At 41.2% G+C, this 19,177-nt stretch overlaps 1 protein-coding gene across 2 annotated transcripts in view; it reads left to right on the top strand.

Annotated features, from left to right (window-relative positions):
- The window catches only part of HAPLN1 (hyaluronan and proteoglycan link protein 1), an 84,102-nt gene that overhangs the window by 33,163 nt on the left and 31,762 nt on the right, over positions 1–19,177 (top strand). For both annotated transcript variants that reach the window (XM_075592582.1, XM_075592592.1), the window contains one exon: positions 12,019–12,145. In XM_075592582.1, the coding sequence (XP_075448697.1) occupies positions 12,046–12,145 (100 nt within the window). In that variant the 5' untranslated portion in view covers positions 12,019–12,045. The remainder of the gene's footprint in view (positions 1–12,018; positions 12,146–19,177) is intronic.

Genomic DNA, 19,177 nt, shown 5'->3' with positions numbered 1-19,177 from the left:
CGTAAAAAATCTGGGGAGGAGTCTTGGGAGGGAGCACCCTTCTGAGGATTGTTTTAGGAAATAGAATATTGGTGCATGCTTGGAGTGAAATTTAGAACAAATTACGTAATGGTCAGATCATTTATAAATAACTGACCTGCAGTCATACTGTACATGGCGAGCAATACTGATCTTACTGCTCCTCCCACAAATTCCAAGATTGTTGCACCCCCTCCTTATGTTCTCTCTCTCTCCCCCCTTGTCCTGCCACCCTCCCACCCCCCCTTGTCCTCTCACCCCCCAGACCCCATTGTCCTCTCACCCTCCTAACCCCTTGTCCTCTCACCCTCCTACCCCCCTTTGTTCTCTCACCCTCCAACCCCCCCTTGTCCTCTCACCCTCCCCCCCCCCTTGTCCTTTCACCCTCCTACCCCCCCCTTGTCCTCTCACCCTCCCATCGCCCCTTGTCCTCTCACCCTCCCACCCCCCCTTATCCTCTCACCCTCCCACCCCCCCTTGTACTCTCACCCTCCTACCCCCCCCTTGTCCTCTCACCCTCCCACCCCCCTTGTCCTCTCACCCTCCCGCCCCCCTTTGTCCTCTCACCCCCCCTTGTCCTCTCTCATCCCCCTATCCCACCTCCCTTCATCCTCTCTCAACCCCTCCCTTCATCCTCTGTTACCCCCCATCACTTCATCCTCTCACCCCCCCCTGTCATTATCAGTACAGTAGCTTTCAAATTTAGACTTCAAAATCCAGCTTTAAATTGCATATTAAACCATGCCATTGAATAAGTAACTCACTTTCACCTTGCATAGGCCTGCATTCACTAGTAGTGCTTTAACACAATTAAGTATTTTTAACACACACTGGGAATGATTTATCAAGACACATTTGGAGCACAAAATGCTGTACTGTGCAAGGAAATGGAGGATAAGGATAGCAAAGGGTTATGTCCAGTTAGAAGTAAAAAAAACAAACAAACGTAGAATATGTTGTATTATAGTTTTTGTACAGGGTCAACCATGAACACATGTAATAAAAATAGTGTCAGAGCTGATAAAAGAAAGCCAAGTTGTAATAATATTTCTATTCTACAGTATTATTATTTTTTTTACCCATACCAACATCATGCCAGTTTTACCTTTGGGAGCTAGTACTCTGATAAAAAACTATTGAGATTTGATATCCTGAAGATTTTGATAAAAACAACTAATTGCTTCATCATGGCATCAGTGGGTGGGAGGAATGTCACTATGACATAACACTTCCTCACATTTTGGTCCAGGCACTTCTGTGGTTCGTGTCTCATGAGAAAGCGATATTCTGATGGTTCATCTCAAATTAAACTGTTTTTAATTATACGTATCTTCTAATTTCATTAATGCTTTTTATAGCATACCTTTAGTTTACTAAAAAATAATAAAGCTTTCTGCTAGGTCAACTATAAATATAGGGTGACTATCTCGCCCATTTAGAATTTAACAAAGGTTGATCTCAATGGAGATACATTTTTTTCAACCTAATCTACTATGTTACTATGTTATTTAATTGAGAAGTCAGGCTTTGCAGTTAAATGTATTTCCTGGTCTTTAAAGCAGCCATTCAGCACTGTTTTCAGCTCCGGGAACCCCCTGTTTCCCAATAAATTCCCTGGTTAAGTTACAAGAATTAATACCGGCATTTTAATGGGAAGTTAAATGGTTGTTTAATATGAAGCGCAAACCAATGATGTAGCAGTTTTTTATTGGCCCGAGATGTTTTGGATATTTGTTTTTTTTCCTGGAGGGAGAATTAAACATGGTAACTTCATTAGTAATTACTGTATCTCAGGAGAGGGTTTCCAAAGCTGAAAATAGCATGGTTCAGCTCTGGGGGACAAGCAGTGCCCATTAAGTAAAAAGTGGGGATTGCTGCTTTAACTTGTGTGAATATATAATGTGATTTGTATAGCAATCATAAAAAGCCATTCCTGAAAACAAAATAGCGCCTGGTGTAAGGAGGGGCTCAGTGAGTAACAACACTGACTGGCACTGAGTTTGAAGCAGGGGATCCTGGTTCAATTCCTGGTGTCAACTCCTTGTGACCTTGGGCAAGTCATTTTATCTCCCTGTGCCTCAGGCACCAAAAACATAGATTGTAAGCTCCACGGGGCCTGTGCCTGCAAAATGTCTCTGTAAAGCGCTACATAAAACTAGCAGCGCTATACAAGAACATGCTATTATTATTATTATTATTATTATTACATGCGGCTACTGTACAGTACCTCAGAGTCAATATCTAGCAGATTCTCCTTTACAGTGATTTTAGTACTAAAAGAGCATGTTTTAACATAAGCAACCTTTAATCCAATAATGGGTTTTCTAAAAGATACTGTACCAATAGAGATGGGCAAATATTTAGACAAAGCTGAAAACTGCTGCACAAAATGGTGGGGGGGATTCGAAAGTTTGACTTTTCACAAAAAGTTGCCTCTATTTTTTACATTTAATTATGTGAACATTTGACTAAGCAAAAGAAAAATGTCACTGAATAATGCAAAAATGTTACTTAGCTAAAGCAAAAATGCACTTAAAACTGAAGTGAACTGGGGGCGTGGCCGTGTGCTCTGCAAGATGGCCGCATTAAGCTTGTGCTCTGCCATCCACCAGGTTTTGTCATGAAAACTCTAAAAACGAACAATTTCTTTGAAAGTGTTTCATATGAAACAAATCAATACCAACATTGTGACATTCCAATAACATTAAACCAATCTACTGTCTGTAAAAATCATTGAGGCTTAACCAGAAAGCCGGCGTGGCTGATTACTGCTCAGTGGCCCTGCCGGGTCCGATATTTACTTAAGCCATCTGGATAGATTGCTCCAAAGCTGGGGGTAAAACAACAACAAAGACGCCAGATTTGATGCCTGCCCCTGATCTCTGTTCCCTGATGGTGCCTAGCTGACATGGCCGCAAGGTAGGCAAACCCATGTGGGCGATGGACAGTTGGAGCAGAGTGCTGCCCTCTGCCTCTGACGAGAGTCCCGACTGTAGCAGACACATACGCAGAGGCCCCGCTGGGATTTCCAGACTTGTGGGAGGTGGCACCCAGGAGAGGTCTGAGGCCTATTACTGAGGTACTGTGGGGGAAGAAGAACCGCTACAGGTGAATCTTCCCCTTTAGGCTTCTCATGGCCCATAATGGCTTCCAGCTCTCTCTCAGAAACATGTAAGAGGGAGGACCATACCTTGAGAAACTGGGGATAGCCCCCTCACCACACCTGACAGCCCCCAAACTGCAGTAGATCCCTGGCCTGGAGAGGCACCAGAACTCAGAGAGGGGGCGTCAATCAGGGCTGTGCTCACACCCCATGTCCCCTGTTGGTGCTGAGCACTAATCAGTGGTCTACAATTACCTAGACTAGAGCCGAGGCAGCTGGCTGAGATTTCCGCGAGCAATGTTAACCGACTTGGCTGAAAGTCCTCCAGACTAAGTCCAAACACATGTCCAAATACAGGGTCGGTGACTTCTCAGTCACTTGTGAGGGGTCCAGTACAAATCTCCCCTCCAGAGAAATCAATGGAAGACCCGGCTTAAGGTGAGGCCCTGTTGCGACCTTCTCGGCCTGAAAGGTGATCCTGTTGCGGTCTAGACCTAACAGCAATTAGCTGAGGCGGTCCCCTGAACTGGAGGGTGGTCTTGTCCCCTGAGCCCTAGAAATAACCCCCTCCCTAGCCCTCATATATATCCCTTGTCATGACCCACAAGACAGTAGTGCTCTACCAGGGAACACCCTGATACTCTCTATAAGCACAAGCGAGCAACCATTGCCATCCCTGCAGTAGTGTCCTCTGCCAGTCCCCTCTCCTCATCAATCCTCCCTACCCCTTTTTTCTCTCCCCCACCATTTCCCTCCTTCCATCGCCCTCCCCCTCTCTCCCCTCCCCACACCCTCCTTTCCCATGCTTCTCCTCCCTCCTCACTCCTCTTTGTTCTTCCTCCTTCTCCCCTTTCCATTCCGTTATGGCTGGCTTGTTGGCCCACAGCTACCATGAATCTACATGACCCGGGATGTTGCAGCTGGACAGCCTACATCACACTCACCCTCAAAAGGGGGGAGAGGAAAATTAAATGTGTTACCCATAAGTAGTGTTGCCCATACCTAGGTTTAAAGGTTGTGTTTGGTCTTAAGAGATATTAATTCATATTTTCTCCATTATTAATTTCACTCTGCAAAACATGATTGCTTATCATCATTCACAAGGTTTTGTTCAACAAATGTCCTGTCTCTTTTCCCACCTTCAATTCCCTGCCCCTGCAAAGTATTGACCTCACTACACTAACCCCAGCATCCCAGACCCTTGCTATTCCCTATCCCCACTACCGATCATGGGCGAACATGTCTGGTCTCTGTCCCCAGTCCAGACGCACCCCCTCCTTTTACCTTCCCAGCCTCCCTCCCCTGTGTTTGTCACTTTTCAGGTCATTCCTCTTGTAACCTAACATGTTCTCTCTCATATGTTACTCGGGACATCCTGCCGTGTTCCCCTCCCCTTTCCCTTCTTACAAGGGCTTCCGAACTAACACATGCTCTGTGATGGGTGTCCGGGGAGCTTCTACGGTTACAGGTATCACAACAGCTCAACATGTCACTTAAAGTCATTTTAAATAAAACTAAAGCCCTCAATAGCCCACAAAAATGGCATTTAGGAATGAGAGACTACAAATCGTTATCCGGTGACGTTCTCTTCCTCCAGGAGTAAACGTCAAACACTCCGATAAAAGTAGATACTTTGACAAACGTTCCCGCATGGTCTCTTTGCCCTCAGCGCCAGTTGAAAAAAAGGATTTGCGAGCCTCATTCATAAAATAATTCACTTTGTTACTAATCAGGTCAGAACAGAAAAACGGGTGCTACCTAATTATCAACGGTACCCTCTTTGTGGCTGACATAAAATTTGTCAACGTATACAGTATGCCCAAATGTAAACAAATCAGATTTTATTAATACATTTTTCAATGTAATAAGTAAGATTACTAGAGACAACTGATCCTAGGAGGTGACTTGACGTGGGCCTGTATAACCAACAGCACGCTATTTTTTACTATGCCCACGGCCTTAGGGTGCTGTGCCCTGTCACAGAAGTAAAGGTAGGACACTGACAGATGAGAAGGACTCTACCTTCTTCTCTGCTCCTCACCAAATATATATGAATAATGACTACCTTCTTGTAGACTCCACGTTAATCTCCCAAGTGAACACTGTCAAAATGAATAGTATCATGTCATCTGACCACGCTACAATAGAGCTAACACTTCAAAACCTCACAAACGCCCCCTGTTTTCCTCCTGGAAGGTGAACGAGTCCCTTCTGAAGATACTAGAAATAACATTAGAGATTAACTCAGACATTGTAAATGATCTCCAAACAACAGGCAGTATTTCATCCCCGTTGTTGCTCTGGGAGACACACAAAGTGTTACTCAGAGGTAAATTAATTAGTGTGGCTGCTAACAGGAAAAAGCAGAGGTTTGCTAGATCTGAGCTCTTGAGGTCAGAGGTTTAGAGACTTTAAGACCGGCCCCTCGTAACTAACAACCCGTAGAGGGAAACTGAATGTCTGCCTCTCTGAGGCAGCAGAGAACGCAATGATATGGACTAAAATAACTCTATGAAAAAGCAGATTCCGTGTTTGCACATAAAATGCGAAACAAACAACCCCTATACAAAATTAATTTGAGCGGGACAAAATTTGGAACCATACCATACATCCATTCCCACATAGTGGAGGAAATCCAAGAATTCTATTCCAAACTATATGACATCATGATATAAAATCGAGACAGATAGATACTATATGACTAAACTCTCCCGTTATTTAGAAGGGTCAAATTTCCCAGCACTGTCCAGGGAAGAGGCCACACAACTGTGCTCCCTTTACACAATAGACAAAGTCACAGAGATAATAATCTCTTAAATCAGCCTAAGCCCCCAGCCCTGACAGCTTCTTCAACATTTATTATAAAAAAAGGTGATCCCCTGTTTGTCCCACATCTCTTAAACTTATTTAACTATCCTTGCAGGAGCCTCTTTCCCACAGACTATGTTACAGGCTGACATTTCTCTGATACCAAAGGAAGGTAAAGACACCTCACAATGTTCAAGCTACAGGGCAATTAATCTAATTACTGTGGAATTAAAAATATTTTCAAAGATCTTGTCCAATAGATTTAGGGGCCTATGCAGTAAAGGTTCATAAAAAAAATCGCCGGGCCATTTAAATCACCGTTTTGGTGAGCATTGCTATCACGGTATTCAGAAAGCGTTGATTACCTTTGATAGCAAAATTCCCAAAACGGGCGAGTTGCTGCCGGCGATAGGATCGAGCCTCTGAAAAGGCCTAATCCGGCGATTCCCTTCTGCAGCAGAGAGAGCTGCCTCTCCCAGTGCAAATCTCGCTCAAATTTATGTTTTGTAATATACATTTTATTACTAGTGTAGATGAGCAGGGGGTCTCCAGAGCAGAACCGCGTTAGTTTCAGGTCTGGGGACCCCCTGCTTACCGAGATACAGGACCCGTTATGGGGTGCCGGTATCTCCTGTGCATGTAGATGTCTCGCGTCACGTGATCGGGACATTTACATGCATAGGAGATACCGGCACCCCAAAACGGGGCCTGTATCTCGGGAAGCAGGGGTCCTCTGACCTGAAACCAACGCGGTTCTGCTCCAGAGACCCCCTGATTATCTACACTAGTCATAAAAACTAAATTAAAAATATTTAAGAAGCACCAATACACAACCCACATCGTTCCTCCACATAAAACCATGATTTATTTTTTTACACACACGATTAATACCACATGTCAGCGGGGATCCCGAGGTGGTCCCGACGAATATCTGCAGGCCCCACAGTGCACCTTCTCCCCACCCGCCAACCTTTTCTGGTGTTTGGATTTGGGGAGAAGATCGCTATTCTAGAGCCACGATAGGCGTCGATAACCTACTCGCGGCTGCTAGAATTGCACGAGCTTATGAACATTCCGGAAAGCGGTGATAAGCCACTTATCACCCGACGATTTGTTTTTGAACAATTTTTTTTTGCAGATTCAGGCCTTTATCACCCACTTATTGAGGCTTACTGAATAGCAGTAGGCATTTTGTGCGATAAGTGCTCAATAAGTGGTTTATGAACGCTTACAGCATAGGCCCCTTAATGTTTACTTCCGTTCCTTATCCATCCAGACCAGGTGGGGTTTATCACCAACAGCCTACAGAGAACACAAGGAGACCAATTGATGTGATCACTATCCAAACAATCTAAATCTTTGACCATGTTATTGTCTGTAGACGTGGAAGAATATTTGACTGGGTGGAGTAGGGCTATATGAAAGAGAACCTCACCAAATTTGTCCTAAGAGGTATCTTCCTCAAGGCTGTCCTTGCCCTGTAACTTTGCCCCTCGGCTAAAGTTGTCTGCACTGGGATTTCTTCGGCGCAAATAAGGAAGCACTAGATAGGGCTGTCCCCTTTCCCCTCTTCTATTAACTCTCTCTCTCCCTGGAATCTCTGGCTGTGTGAATGAGATCAAACAATGATATTTTAGGGTTTCAGACAGGTGTGAAGGTATTCAAAATTAGTCTTTATGCAGATAACCTCCTCTCATTGGTGAGGCCCTTTACATTGCTCCCAAATCTGTTACAGGAACTGTTAGAGTTTGGGAGGCTCTCCAGCTTTAAAATCAATAAGAACAAGTCCGAAGCACGGGATATAAACCTCTCCCAATCAGAAACAAAACTACTACGCTTAAATTTCGACTTTAAATAGCAAAAATATGCTATAAAGTATCTAGGATTTTTTCCTGGCTACCAAATGTGAAGATTTATATTCTCATAACTTCTCTCTGATAACAAAGAGAGTGATTTAAGTTATGATGGGTGAAAAAGGCAACAAGAAACCGTATACCATATAGCAAATAAAAAGCTCACGTCTTTGACAGGTCTGCAACCTTGCCTTTCACCATTATCCAGTGCTTCCACTGCAGCAAGGGATTCTGGGAAATGACATGCAAATTATTTGGGGGTGGGGGGTTATACATATTTGGGGGTGTTTTTTTAATATATATACTTGGTGGGGTGTTTATATGTATTTAGGGGTGATATGTATTTGGGGGGTGTTTTTATATATATTTGGGGAATGGGGGTGTTTATATGTATTTGGGGCATTTTTTTATATGTATTTGCGGGTGGGTTTTTTATATGTATTTATGGGGTTTATATTTGGGGGTAGGGAGTTATATGTATTTGGGGTGGGGGAAGATATATGATTTGAGGGGTGGGAAGTTTTTTATATGTATTTGGGGTGGGTTGATTTTTTATATGTATTTGGGGTTGGGGGTTTATATGTATTTGGAAGGTGGTGGGTTATATGTATTTGGGAGGTGGGGGTTATATGTATTTGGGGTGTGTTTGTTTATATGTATTTGGGGGTGTTTTCGTTATATGTATTTGGGGGGTGGTTTTTTATATATGTATTTGAGGGTGAGGTTTTTTAAATGTATTTGTTGGTTGGGGGATTTGTATGTATTTTGGGTGTGGGGGGCTTGTATGTATTTGGCGGTAGTTTTTTTAATGTATTTGACAGGTGCAGATTTTTTTTTTTTTAATTTTTAGGGTCTGGAAAGATTTTTTGTATTTGGCGGGTGGTATTTTTTGGTATGTATTCTGTGGGGGGATTGTGTGAGTGGGGAGGGAATGAGTGAGGAATGGAGTAATTGACGGAGGGGGGAGAGTGAGAGGAGAGAGGGGTGTAAGAGAGGGGGTGAGGGAGGGAGTGAGGGAGGAAAAGAGGGAGTAAGTGAGATGCAGGGGAGAGAAATACATGCGAGGTGGGCAGGGATTGAATGAAAGTGGAGTAATTGATGGAGGGGGGGAGAGTGAGAGTGGGTGAGTGAGGAAGAGAAGGAGTGAGATGGAGGGGAGATAAATACATGTGAGGTGGGGTGAAGGGATTGAGCGAGAGTGGGATAATTGATGGAGGGGGGAGAGAGGGGGTGAGTGAGGAAGTGAGGGAGTGAGATGGAGGGGAGAGAAATACATGGGAAGAGGGGGGAAATAGAGGGGGCTCATGAGGTGTGAATTGAGGGGGCTCTCAAGACCGTCGAAACGTGGGGGGCCCAGCAATAACTCTAATGCTGGGCACCGGGAAATCTATCTGCGACCCTGCATCCATCTATACAAGCACTATGGAAAAAATCATATAAGCTGCTGTATAGGTGATATTTAATTCCAGTGCAGCTTTCAAGGATGTACCCAGAGTCTTCTACCAGGTGCCCGAAGAGCTGTGGACAGAGAGCAGAATTCCTCCACATGTGGTGGACCTGCCGAAAGGTATTGGTGCTATGGGCCAAGGTACACAAGCTGGCCCAAGGCATCATGGGATTTTCCTGGCAGAAGGACACTTGGTCCTGTTTATTTAACAAAAAGAGAGACCTAGATATAATTGCATGCTTTCACATGTTTAAAAAAAAAAAAAAAAAAAAAAGCTTTGAACAAATTTTTGTGGACTTGCGAAGAAATAGATAGTTTGTCCAGAAGTTTGCTGGACAAATCTTGACAAATTAAGCCATTACTATGTACAGATGTAGCAGATATTATTGCACCCATTCTCAGGCCAGCAACAGGACATCTGCTCTGGGCTCGGTGGTGAGAGGGCCCACCCCAGAAGTTAGGTCCCACCGGAAGTGAGGCTTAACTTCCTGTATCAGCCCCTTGGGGCGGGCCCTCCTCTGGCACTAGTTAGTGCACAGACAGACAGACTATGCACTCTGCTCCACAAGTTGGGCTTGGGGGGAGGAGGGGTGGAGCCAGAGAGAGGAGGGCAAATAGGGAGAGTTGAGGGAAAAGAGTGAAAAGTTGACTAGCCTGACTTCTATAGTGCGATTTTGCATGACCAGGGAGGCCGCCAGGCGGTTCCCCTCTCCCCGCCTTGTACCCACATGTAACGTACAAATAAAGACAGGAAACGGGAACTGGAGGTAAAAATGGCCGCGGCTATTTATTTATACAGAAAACCTAAGAGGGTTAAATGCCACTCCCTGCAAGAGTGCTCCTTTGACAGGAGGGGGAGGGGACAGTCAGCCGGCCCTCGAACCGCTGACCTCGTGTCCCCTACGCGAGCGGGCTCTCGAGGTCATGGATAACTGACCTTGCCCACTTGTACTCCCTCCAGGCTCAAACGGCCCAGCTCCCAGTCTGGCAAGAACAAGCACCTACCCCCCAAGAGCCGCCGCGACAAAGGCAAAACTGGTCACCGACCCCTCCTGCTCGGAACCTCATTCCTTTCACTCAGCACAGTCTCCGCCTTTCAAGCTGCAACAGAACAAAGAAACATTAACCCTGCATACAATGCATATGTCTACATTACCGGGAATACCCTGCACTGCTAAGCAATCTGCTGCTATTCATTACATGATTGCACTACACTACCTAAGGGGATGGGTGGGCGGGAATCATCTGGCGGGCAGCAAAGAGGCCGTGATGCTCGCCAGCATGGCCTTAAGTAGGCCGTCTGAGAACTCCCCCCTGAGTAGAGGAGGGAGGTGTGGGGGCGGGCCAGCGAGGGGAAGGCCAGACCCCCCAATCATGAGGCCCCCCCGCCTATGGCTAGGGGGGCCGCTTTACTGCAGTCACAAGCGTTACCAGGCATTTGTGTTATCATGTTATTTGCAATACAATTCAATGAAGCTCTGAGTTGCCAAATCGCCCAATTTAATTTCACAACATACCATAACGTGTGCATAATAATAAAAATGTAAAATGACCAGCGTTTCATAATTATCCAAGACATTGCTGACAAGATGTTGAGGCTTTTAATAATCCTTATATAATGTTAGAACTTTTCTTTAAATATGGCAGCTTTTGCCATGTTGAGACTGGGTCAACACATGAAGAATATCTTTAATTCCAAGTCAACCATACATATAATTAATTATGCTCCACAGCAAACTGAAGTCAACTTTGATTAATAAGACATTAGAAATCATTTTGCTTTGCCAAGGAACCACAAAAAAAAAAAAGAAATGCAAAATAACTTAGGAGCCTTCTTGGCCCCAATAATCTTAATATTGTATTATCATTTAAGCAGCTTAAGAAGAGGTAGTTGTTTGGCACAGCTACAATATTTTGTGCAGTAAATAAAAACATACTCTTCCAAGCATATAGCCTAGTTAGTAAAGAACACACCAATATGGATTTGTAAAGTAACATGTCCGTTTTTATTATTAGACTCGAGTGCCAGAAGATAATTATATTTTATTTATATACATATATAAACATAGATTTTGTAACCTCTGCATTAGATAGATTATCACATGATTTTCTATCTCTTTCTCCCCTCATTTGCCTAATTCATAATCAGAAGCTGCGATTTTCTCTGCAGTACATATCTCTGCTGACTGCAGAGACTATCATGCACAGAAACTTAGTGTGTCAACTCAGCATTCTACGGTAGGTAAAAATGAATGAAAAATCAATCAGAACAACTGCAGTGGTAGCCTATAGAACTACCATGCGGTGTGCATGTATGATTTTAAATAATGCTATGTGTATCATGTTAAAATTATAAGTGGCTTTGCAGTGAAATGTAAAGGGTAAAATTAAACAGCTATTTTAAATACTATTGATTTCCTCACGGATAAAAAACACAGCAACTCCAATCAATATTATTCTATTTCATATCATGAAGAATTACTGTACTTTATAGTTTAATGTTATGGTTTAATCAATTGCTTTGCTAACTTTAATAACTTACTATATTAAATATAGTTTTAACTTTATTGTTTTCTTTTTGCCATACTGTATATATATTAAAGGCTAAAAGCTTTATTGTTGCAACGTTTACCAGGTTTCATATTTAGCTTCTTTAGTGCAGAATTGGCAAAGCAATGTGGTGGAGGGGTTGCACTGTGATGACAATGCTGTAACAAGTTAGGCAGCAGCAGCTGAGATGGAAAGGTTTCCAAATTTCACAAGCCTCTTTGTATGTGATGCTTTTTCAGTGAAGAAGATTCATTAGGCTTACAAAGATGAAGAGCCTACTTTTTCTGGTGCTATTTTCTTGCTTTTGGGCTGAACATCATGCTGCCAACTCCACACTGCAACTCGACAGGATTATTCACATCCACGGTAAGACAATGGCAAGTGTATGCAAGTACATTTGATTACAGGTAATTTCAAGATATAAAATGCGGTGTGCTGTGTGTTCTCGTATTCCCTGTTCTGTTTCCCATTATGCTGCATAGACTTTTCCCCCCATGTCCTTTTTTTTTGTTGCTAGATTCACATTCACATTGAGCAATGTTTGTTGATCCTTTTGAACTGAAATATGGACAAACTTTGTTTACACATATTTTATGCTACAGTAGAAAAGTTCTATAAGTACTGAACTACATAATGTCTTGCTTATTTGCATGCCCTAGGAGCAGATTACTTTGAATAATACTGCAGTGTCCTTCACAAGCAATACTAAACATAAACGCTATTACAAATAGATCTAAAACTATGTAAAAGTATGGTTGTCTTAACACAAATGCAAAGTGCTTACTCAAAATGATTAACATGTTCTGAAATTGATATTAATCTGACATCTGTATGTTTAATTCATACAGCTGCAAGAACATTTCCACCTACTGTACATTGCATTGCAGCTTTTTGAGTTTTGACTGCAGTAGTGAAAATACACAATGTGAGAAAACCCAAAGCTTGCCTGCAGGGAGGCTAGAGCAGATTAATGCAGGTGTGTCTTGTATAATTTACATTCTTATCTTAAAATAAATTGAACATTAAGCATTCAATTAAAAACTGAAAAGTAAGGAGGCTTTAAATTAATTGTAATGAAAATTCGACAATTATTCATCACAGTATTTAGGACAACTATATAAAAATGTATAGAATTTATTCATTATACCTGTAGTCTTCTTTGTGCTGTGTCCTTAAAATGTATAACCAATTCTATTCTTATGTATTTACGGTATCTTTTAAATATTTAGTCACCTTTTTACTACTAGATACAGTAGGCCTGTATTTTATTGTTTATCATTGCATTATATGCCCCTCTGCACCAGTGAATTACAGTGTATGTTAATAAATATGAAGACCATACTCTTCTTGTGAGGTCCAGTATGGGGAAATGTGAAGGAATTGGATAATGGTTTAGGTTTCGTTATGCCCTGTTCTTTCTCACTATTATACTGCATAGTCGGTAGGGAGATCTGTAATGATGATGTACTTGGATTTTTTTTAACACCCATTAAAGTTATTTATTTATAAAAATGTTTTACCAAGAAGTAATACATTGAGAGTTACCTCTCGTTTTCAAGTATGTCCTGGGCACAGAGTTATAATGACAAATACATAATTACATTAAGTGAAAAGGGTTATACAGTACATTATTTACAATGTATACAATGGAATCATACCTCATGAAATTGTCTCAATGTAGGAATTATAGTGAAAACCTTTGATATGATTGGCTTTATATATATATATATATATATATATTGGCAAGGATTGGCTTGTGTAATACGAGCTTGAGACAAAAGGTGGCACTGAGTGCTCATTTGCATGTCATTTCCCAGAATCCCTTGCTGCAGTGGAAGCGCTGTATGCTGGGTGACAATGGGGAAAGACAGGGTTGCAGACCTGTCTAAGACATGCAAATGAACATACAGTAATATTTACAGTTGCTTTATGCTTTACTGTGGAGGGTTTTTGTCACTTTTTTTACCCACCATAACCTTAATGACAGTGGTGATTACCTAGTCTAGTCTCAAACCTGCAAGCCATTAAGACCAGCCTCACACTGATGATACCCATCAAGGTTGAAACATGTATGTGAGTAGGTCTAATGGCTTTGCATCTCGTCCCAGCCTCTGTTTAAAAGCTGTGTTTAAAACAGCATGCAGTGGCTTGAGGATTGGCTTGTGTAATACGAGCTTGAGACAAAAGGTGGCACTGAGTGCTCATTTGCATGTCATTTCCCAGAATCCCTTGCTGCAGTGGAAGCGCTGTATGCTGGGTGACAATGGGGAAAGACAGGGTTGCAGACCTGTCTAAGACATGCAAATGAACATACAGTAATATTTACAGTTGCTATATATATATATATATATATATATATATGTATATATACACACACACACCATAATACTGAGTTAAGTTATGGTGAGTAAAAAAAGTGACAAAAACCCTCCACAGGAAAGCAAATATGCAAATACAACTGTATGCTCATCTGCATGTCTTAGGCAGGTCTGCAACCCCGCCTTTCCCATCATCACCCAGCATACAGCACTTCCACTGCAGCAAGGGATTCTGGGAAATGACATGCAAATGAGCACACAGTGTCACTTTTTGCCTCAAAAACCATTTTTAACATGGTTTTTGAGGCAAAAAGTGACACTGTGTGCTCATTTGCATGTCCTTTCCCAGAATCCCTTGCTGCAGTGGAAGTGCTGTATGCTGGGTGATGATGGGGAAAGGCGGGGTTGCAGACCTGCCTAAGACATGCAGATGAGCATACAGTTGTATTTGCATATATATAGTGTTCTTGAGCTTGCTTGGATTGTGTTTATATATATATATATATATATATATATATATATATATATATAATCAAAAAATAAATAGATGATACTGTTCTGTGGCTAACGAAATGCTTTTATTTATGCGAGCTTTCGAGATACACTGATCTCTTCTTCCGGCGATGTTACAATGAATGAAGCAAGCAAAAGCTATACTATAAACAGTGTCTATTGGAATGTTATCTGTGCTGGTCCTTCCCCCGGTGTGGATGTGTTTTATGGCTGGAGGTGTCAAAAGGTTCCTGAAAGCAAGTGATGAAAGAGTGTGTATGTGTATCAGTGTGAATAAAAATGAATGGAGAGCCCACAGTGTATACAGTGCTTTACAAAAGGTGTGTGTGCAGTGGGAGTGGATATAAATGGTGTGGGTGGGTGTGGAAATGTGAGAGTTAGTAGCACAACTAAAAGTGTGTGTGGATACTATGTGGTCCCTATTGGTGTATAGGGATGGAAAAACAAGGAGTATAAGTATGTGTGAGAGACAGCTGTGTGTGCATACATATAGCACAGTATGTACAGACATGGCCTATAGCGCTCATGGGAAGAGAGTTCACTTGTGTCAGTAATGACTCATAACATTTCGATCTCTGTTTAGGCCACTGCTAACACAAGTGAACTCTCTTCCCATGAGTGCTATAGGCCATGTCTGTACATACTGTGCTATATGTATGCACACACAGCTGTCTCTCACACATACTTATACTCCTTGTTTTTCCATCCCTATACACCAATAGGGACCACATAGTATCCACACACACTTTTAGTTGTGCTACTAACTCTCACATTTCCACACCCACTCACACCATTTATATCCACTCCCACTGCACACACACCTTTTGTAAAGCACTGTATACACTGTGGGCTCTCCATTCATTTTTATTCACACTGATACACATACACACTCTTTCATCACTTGCTTTCAGGAACCTTTTGACACCTGTGCTGGTCCTTCCCCCGGTGTGGATGTGTTTTATAGCCAGCACAGCCAACCTCACACTGATGAGACCCACTAAGGTCAAAACATGTCTGTGAGTGGTTTCTCTGGCATTGCATCTGATTCCCATGCTGTGCTTAAAGGCTGTATTAACAGCGAGCATTAGCTTATAAGGGTTCCGTGTAAAAATGGATTTCAGGCAAAAGGTTCCACGGTGTGCTCATTTGCATGTCATTTCCCAGAATCCCTTGCTGCAGTGGAAGCGCTGCATGCTATGTGATAATGGTGAAAGGCAGGGTTGCAGACCTATCTAAGACATGTGAATGTGCTCCCAAGTGATCTTTTTATTTGATAGATATATATATATATAGATTTATATATATATATATATATATATATATATATATATATATATATACATACATACACAAATGTAAAGAGAAAATGTATTATATAAAACAAGGGATGACATATTTTCAACAGTTCATATTAGTCTAATTTAGCATATTTTAATAAGTCGGCATGCACATTTTTCATATATTGTGAACACATAATATATGACTAAAGTGGTAACCCTTCATATGTTGGCTTTGTTTGGTATAATACTGCATTAAAGTTGCATTAAACAGTAAATATTGATGTATCAGAGTTTATATTTCCTATAAGGGTTTCAGTAATTTTTGCAACAAATGTTCTTTTTCCAAAAACAAGATTCACAATCTATTTCACTTGGTTCAAATAGTGTATTGTAACATTAAGACATTCTGAAGTTCTATTTTAAGTTCTGAAATGCAGTTTTAGTTAGTTATGTAAGCACATGGTTTTTGGCTGCAATTTCTGTTTATAAGTAACATACTTTGTAAGTGATATACTACATCTGCCTAGATGGAGCTCTTTTTACCTGACTTTGCTGTGTTTCCATTAAAGTTATTTAGAAGCTGCAATAAAACGCTCTAAGATTTTCTGAGTATGGATCTCTTCAACTAAGTAGCTGTCTTCCTCAGAAACACGATTTATAGTAATCTCTTTCATATGTATCCCCTTGTTATACTGCATTATATAAATAATACAAAAAATAATAGTAGTAAAAAGTTACTTTAGGACACTTTTAGCTTCAATAGCATAATATTTAGTAGATTGTAACGTGGTAAAAATATTTGAACACACTCTGTTCAGTTTCAGCTAATATAGTGGCAATATGACTATTAACGACATTCTACTTATTAAGCTATTTTGCACTGCCTGCAAGGGGGCATTAAAATGCTGTAATGGCCCAGTATGTCATTCAGATGCTTTCTGAGGAATTTCTTTAATTAATCTCATATAGAACCTATTCAATATGCTGTGAAGCAATCTCGAGGCTTAGGAAGATGTATTACCCATTAAATTAATAGGACTTCATTCTTTTTAAAGCAGCAATTACCCACAACGTCCTTTTTTTTTTTTTTTTAATCATTGGTAGACATGGGAGCTACTCTGTGGTCCTCTTGCTTCTAGGAATCTCCCAGTCCCTAAGATATATGTAGTTTTGTTTGCTGGTGTTCGATATCAAAAAACATCAAATATCTGTACGGCTGCAGATTGTCAATAGAAGGTTAGGATATTATCTACCGATGACGTTACAGCATTCTATTGACCACCGTAGATACAGTAGCCTAAGTCCAGCAGCAATTTTTTGTCTTGCCTGGTGGAGTAATAAAATTATATTTAGGAACTAAATAAGAATAATTATATATGTATATACTTGTTTTTTTTTTTTTTTTTAAACACGCAAAGAGATAAGGATTTATTAGGGGCATAATTCCCTCAAAATGTTTGTCATCAAATGTGTGACTTTTCATAATGATGTAGGCTATGTTATTACTCACAACAGCACATTGCAGCGGGATATACACAACATGCCAGGGAAAGAATCAGCCATTGTTTTGGATCAGCCATTTTTTTTTTAGAAAGAAGCGGGGCTAACTAACTATTTCAATCACGGGGACATGCGAGTATCTAAGCATAATCAAACAGATTCAGTAACATCAGGAACACACTGCAAAATGGCTCTAAATACAAATGTAGCAGACGTTACCAATCCTGTTAATGTGCAGTAATGCGCAACATCACAAAACAGTTTTTTTTCCCCTCGAAATCACACAATGTTGTTGCCTGCAAATCCATTTATTTGCATTGAACTGTGGTAAATATCACACCAGCGATACTGTGATATTGTGCGATGACAGGAGTGGTAACATCTGTTACATCTATAACTCAAATAATTCATAAATATGTGGGCATTTTACTTTTTTTAATACCTTTTGCTTGGATTATTGCCAGAAGCTAATAGATTTGCTTTCTTTTTGCCTAGCACATCTACAGTATGTGCAGTCTCCTTTTCTTATCACTGTATGGGGCCTATGCAGAGAGCAGCGCTATTTCGAAATTCGCCATTTTTTGGAGAAAATCGCGCAGAAAGCAGCAGAAAATGGCGAGTTCCGAAAAACGCGCCAATTTTTCTTTTCTATTTGTAAAACTCGCCTCGCGGCTGGCGAGAACCTCAATCTCGCCAGTTTTAAAAATATCCTAATGCAGAGAGGCGCGAACGGCATCTAGCGGCTGTTCGCGCCAATAAAATGGCGCGATTGTCTCCTTTTTGCCTCGCCAGAAAAAATTGGCAAGAAGCTGCCGCTCGCGGCCATTGCAAAGGGAAAAAAAAGGCGCGAATTTGTTTTTACACGTTTCTGAAGCGCGCATCTCGCCAATTTAAACTCGCCACACGCATCCATGTTAAACATAGCAGAATTCACACTTTTCTGCATATGGAGAATAAAACTCTCCAAAAAAGCTACTTTTTAATAAATTCGCCAATTTTAAAATTCGCTGCTCTCTGCATAGGCCCCATAATCTTTTCCTTACACTTGTCCGCAGTGTCATAGTGTCCGTCTTGCATTGTGAGGGCAGCATTTGAATACTAATCTTCTCAAGAACTCTTCATCAGTCTTAAAACTTTGGAGAGTTTATCGCTATTTTCTTTTTATAGTTACACCACTGGACATAAGAAAAATCACAAGGAGAATACAGAATAGTGAGTTGCACCACCAATGTACAGTAGGAAACATAGGCAAAAAACGACATAATCGCTTAATCACATTGAGCTCTTGTTGAAAAGTATTAATTAATACATAGAATAAGAATAATAAAAATGCCTGATCCACAAAGGATCTGCCGTAAAACCTAACAGAAATGTTTAGTCAATGCTTACACAAGAGGGAGGAGGGGGAAGGGGGGTTAGAAACAGTCACTGAGTATATTTCCTTCACAAAAGCATAGGTACTGTACCAAAAGAAAGATCATAGTACAAATACAAAGGAACAATGAACAGCTATCTCTAGTCATACAGTAACTTACAACCATATTCTCACCGACCTTAGAGATACTATTAAAGATGTACAAGCCATGCTCTCTGGGGATGAGAAACTAAAACTATTTTTCCAGAAATATCCCCGATAGCCTACCAGCATCCTCCTAACCTCAGCCCATCAATCACAAGAAATGCAAAACATGCAAACATATGTACTGTACAGATATCACCATTACCATGGCTCCGAACAACAAGATCAATATACAAGGATCATTCACATACAAAACAAGCAAGGTGCA

This window comes from Ascaphus truei, chromosome 1, assembly GCF_040206685.1.
Source record: "Ascaphus truei isolate aAscTru1 chromosome 1, aAscTru1.hap1, whole genome shotgun sequence".
NCBI classification, from domain to species: Eukaryota; Metazoa; Chordata; class Amphibia; order Anura; family Ascaphidae; genus Ascaphus; species Ascaphus truei.
Note: the sequence above shows the minus strand (reverse complement) of the source record. Positions and strands in the feature narration are given on the sequence as shown.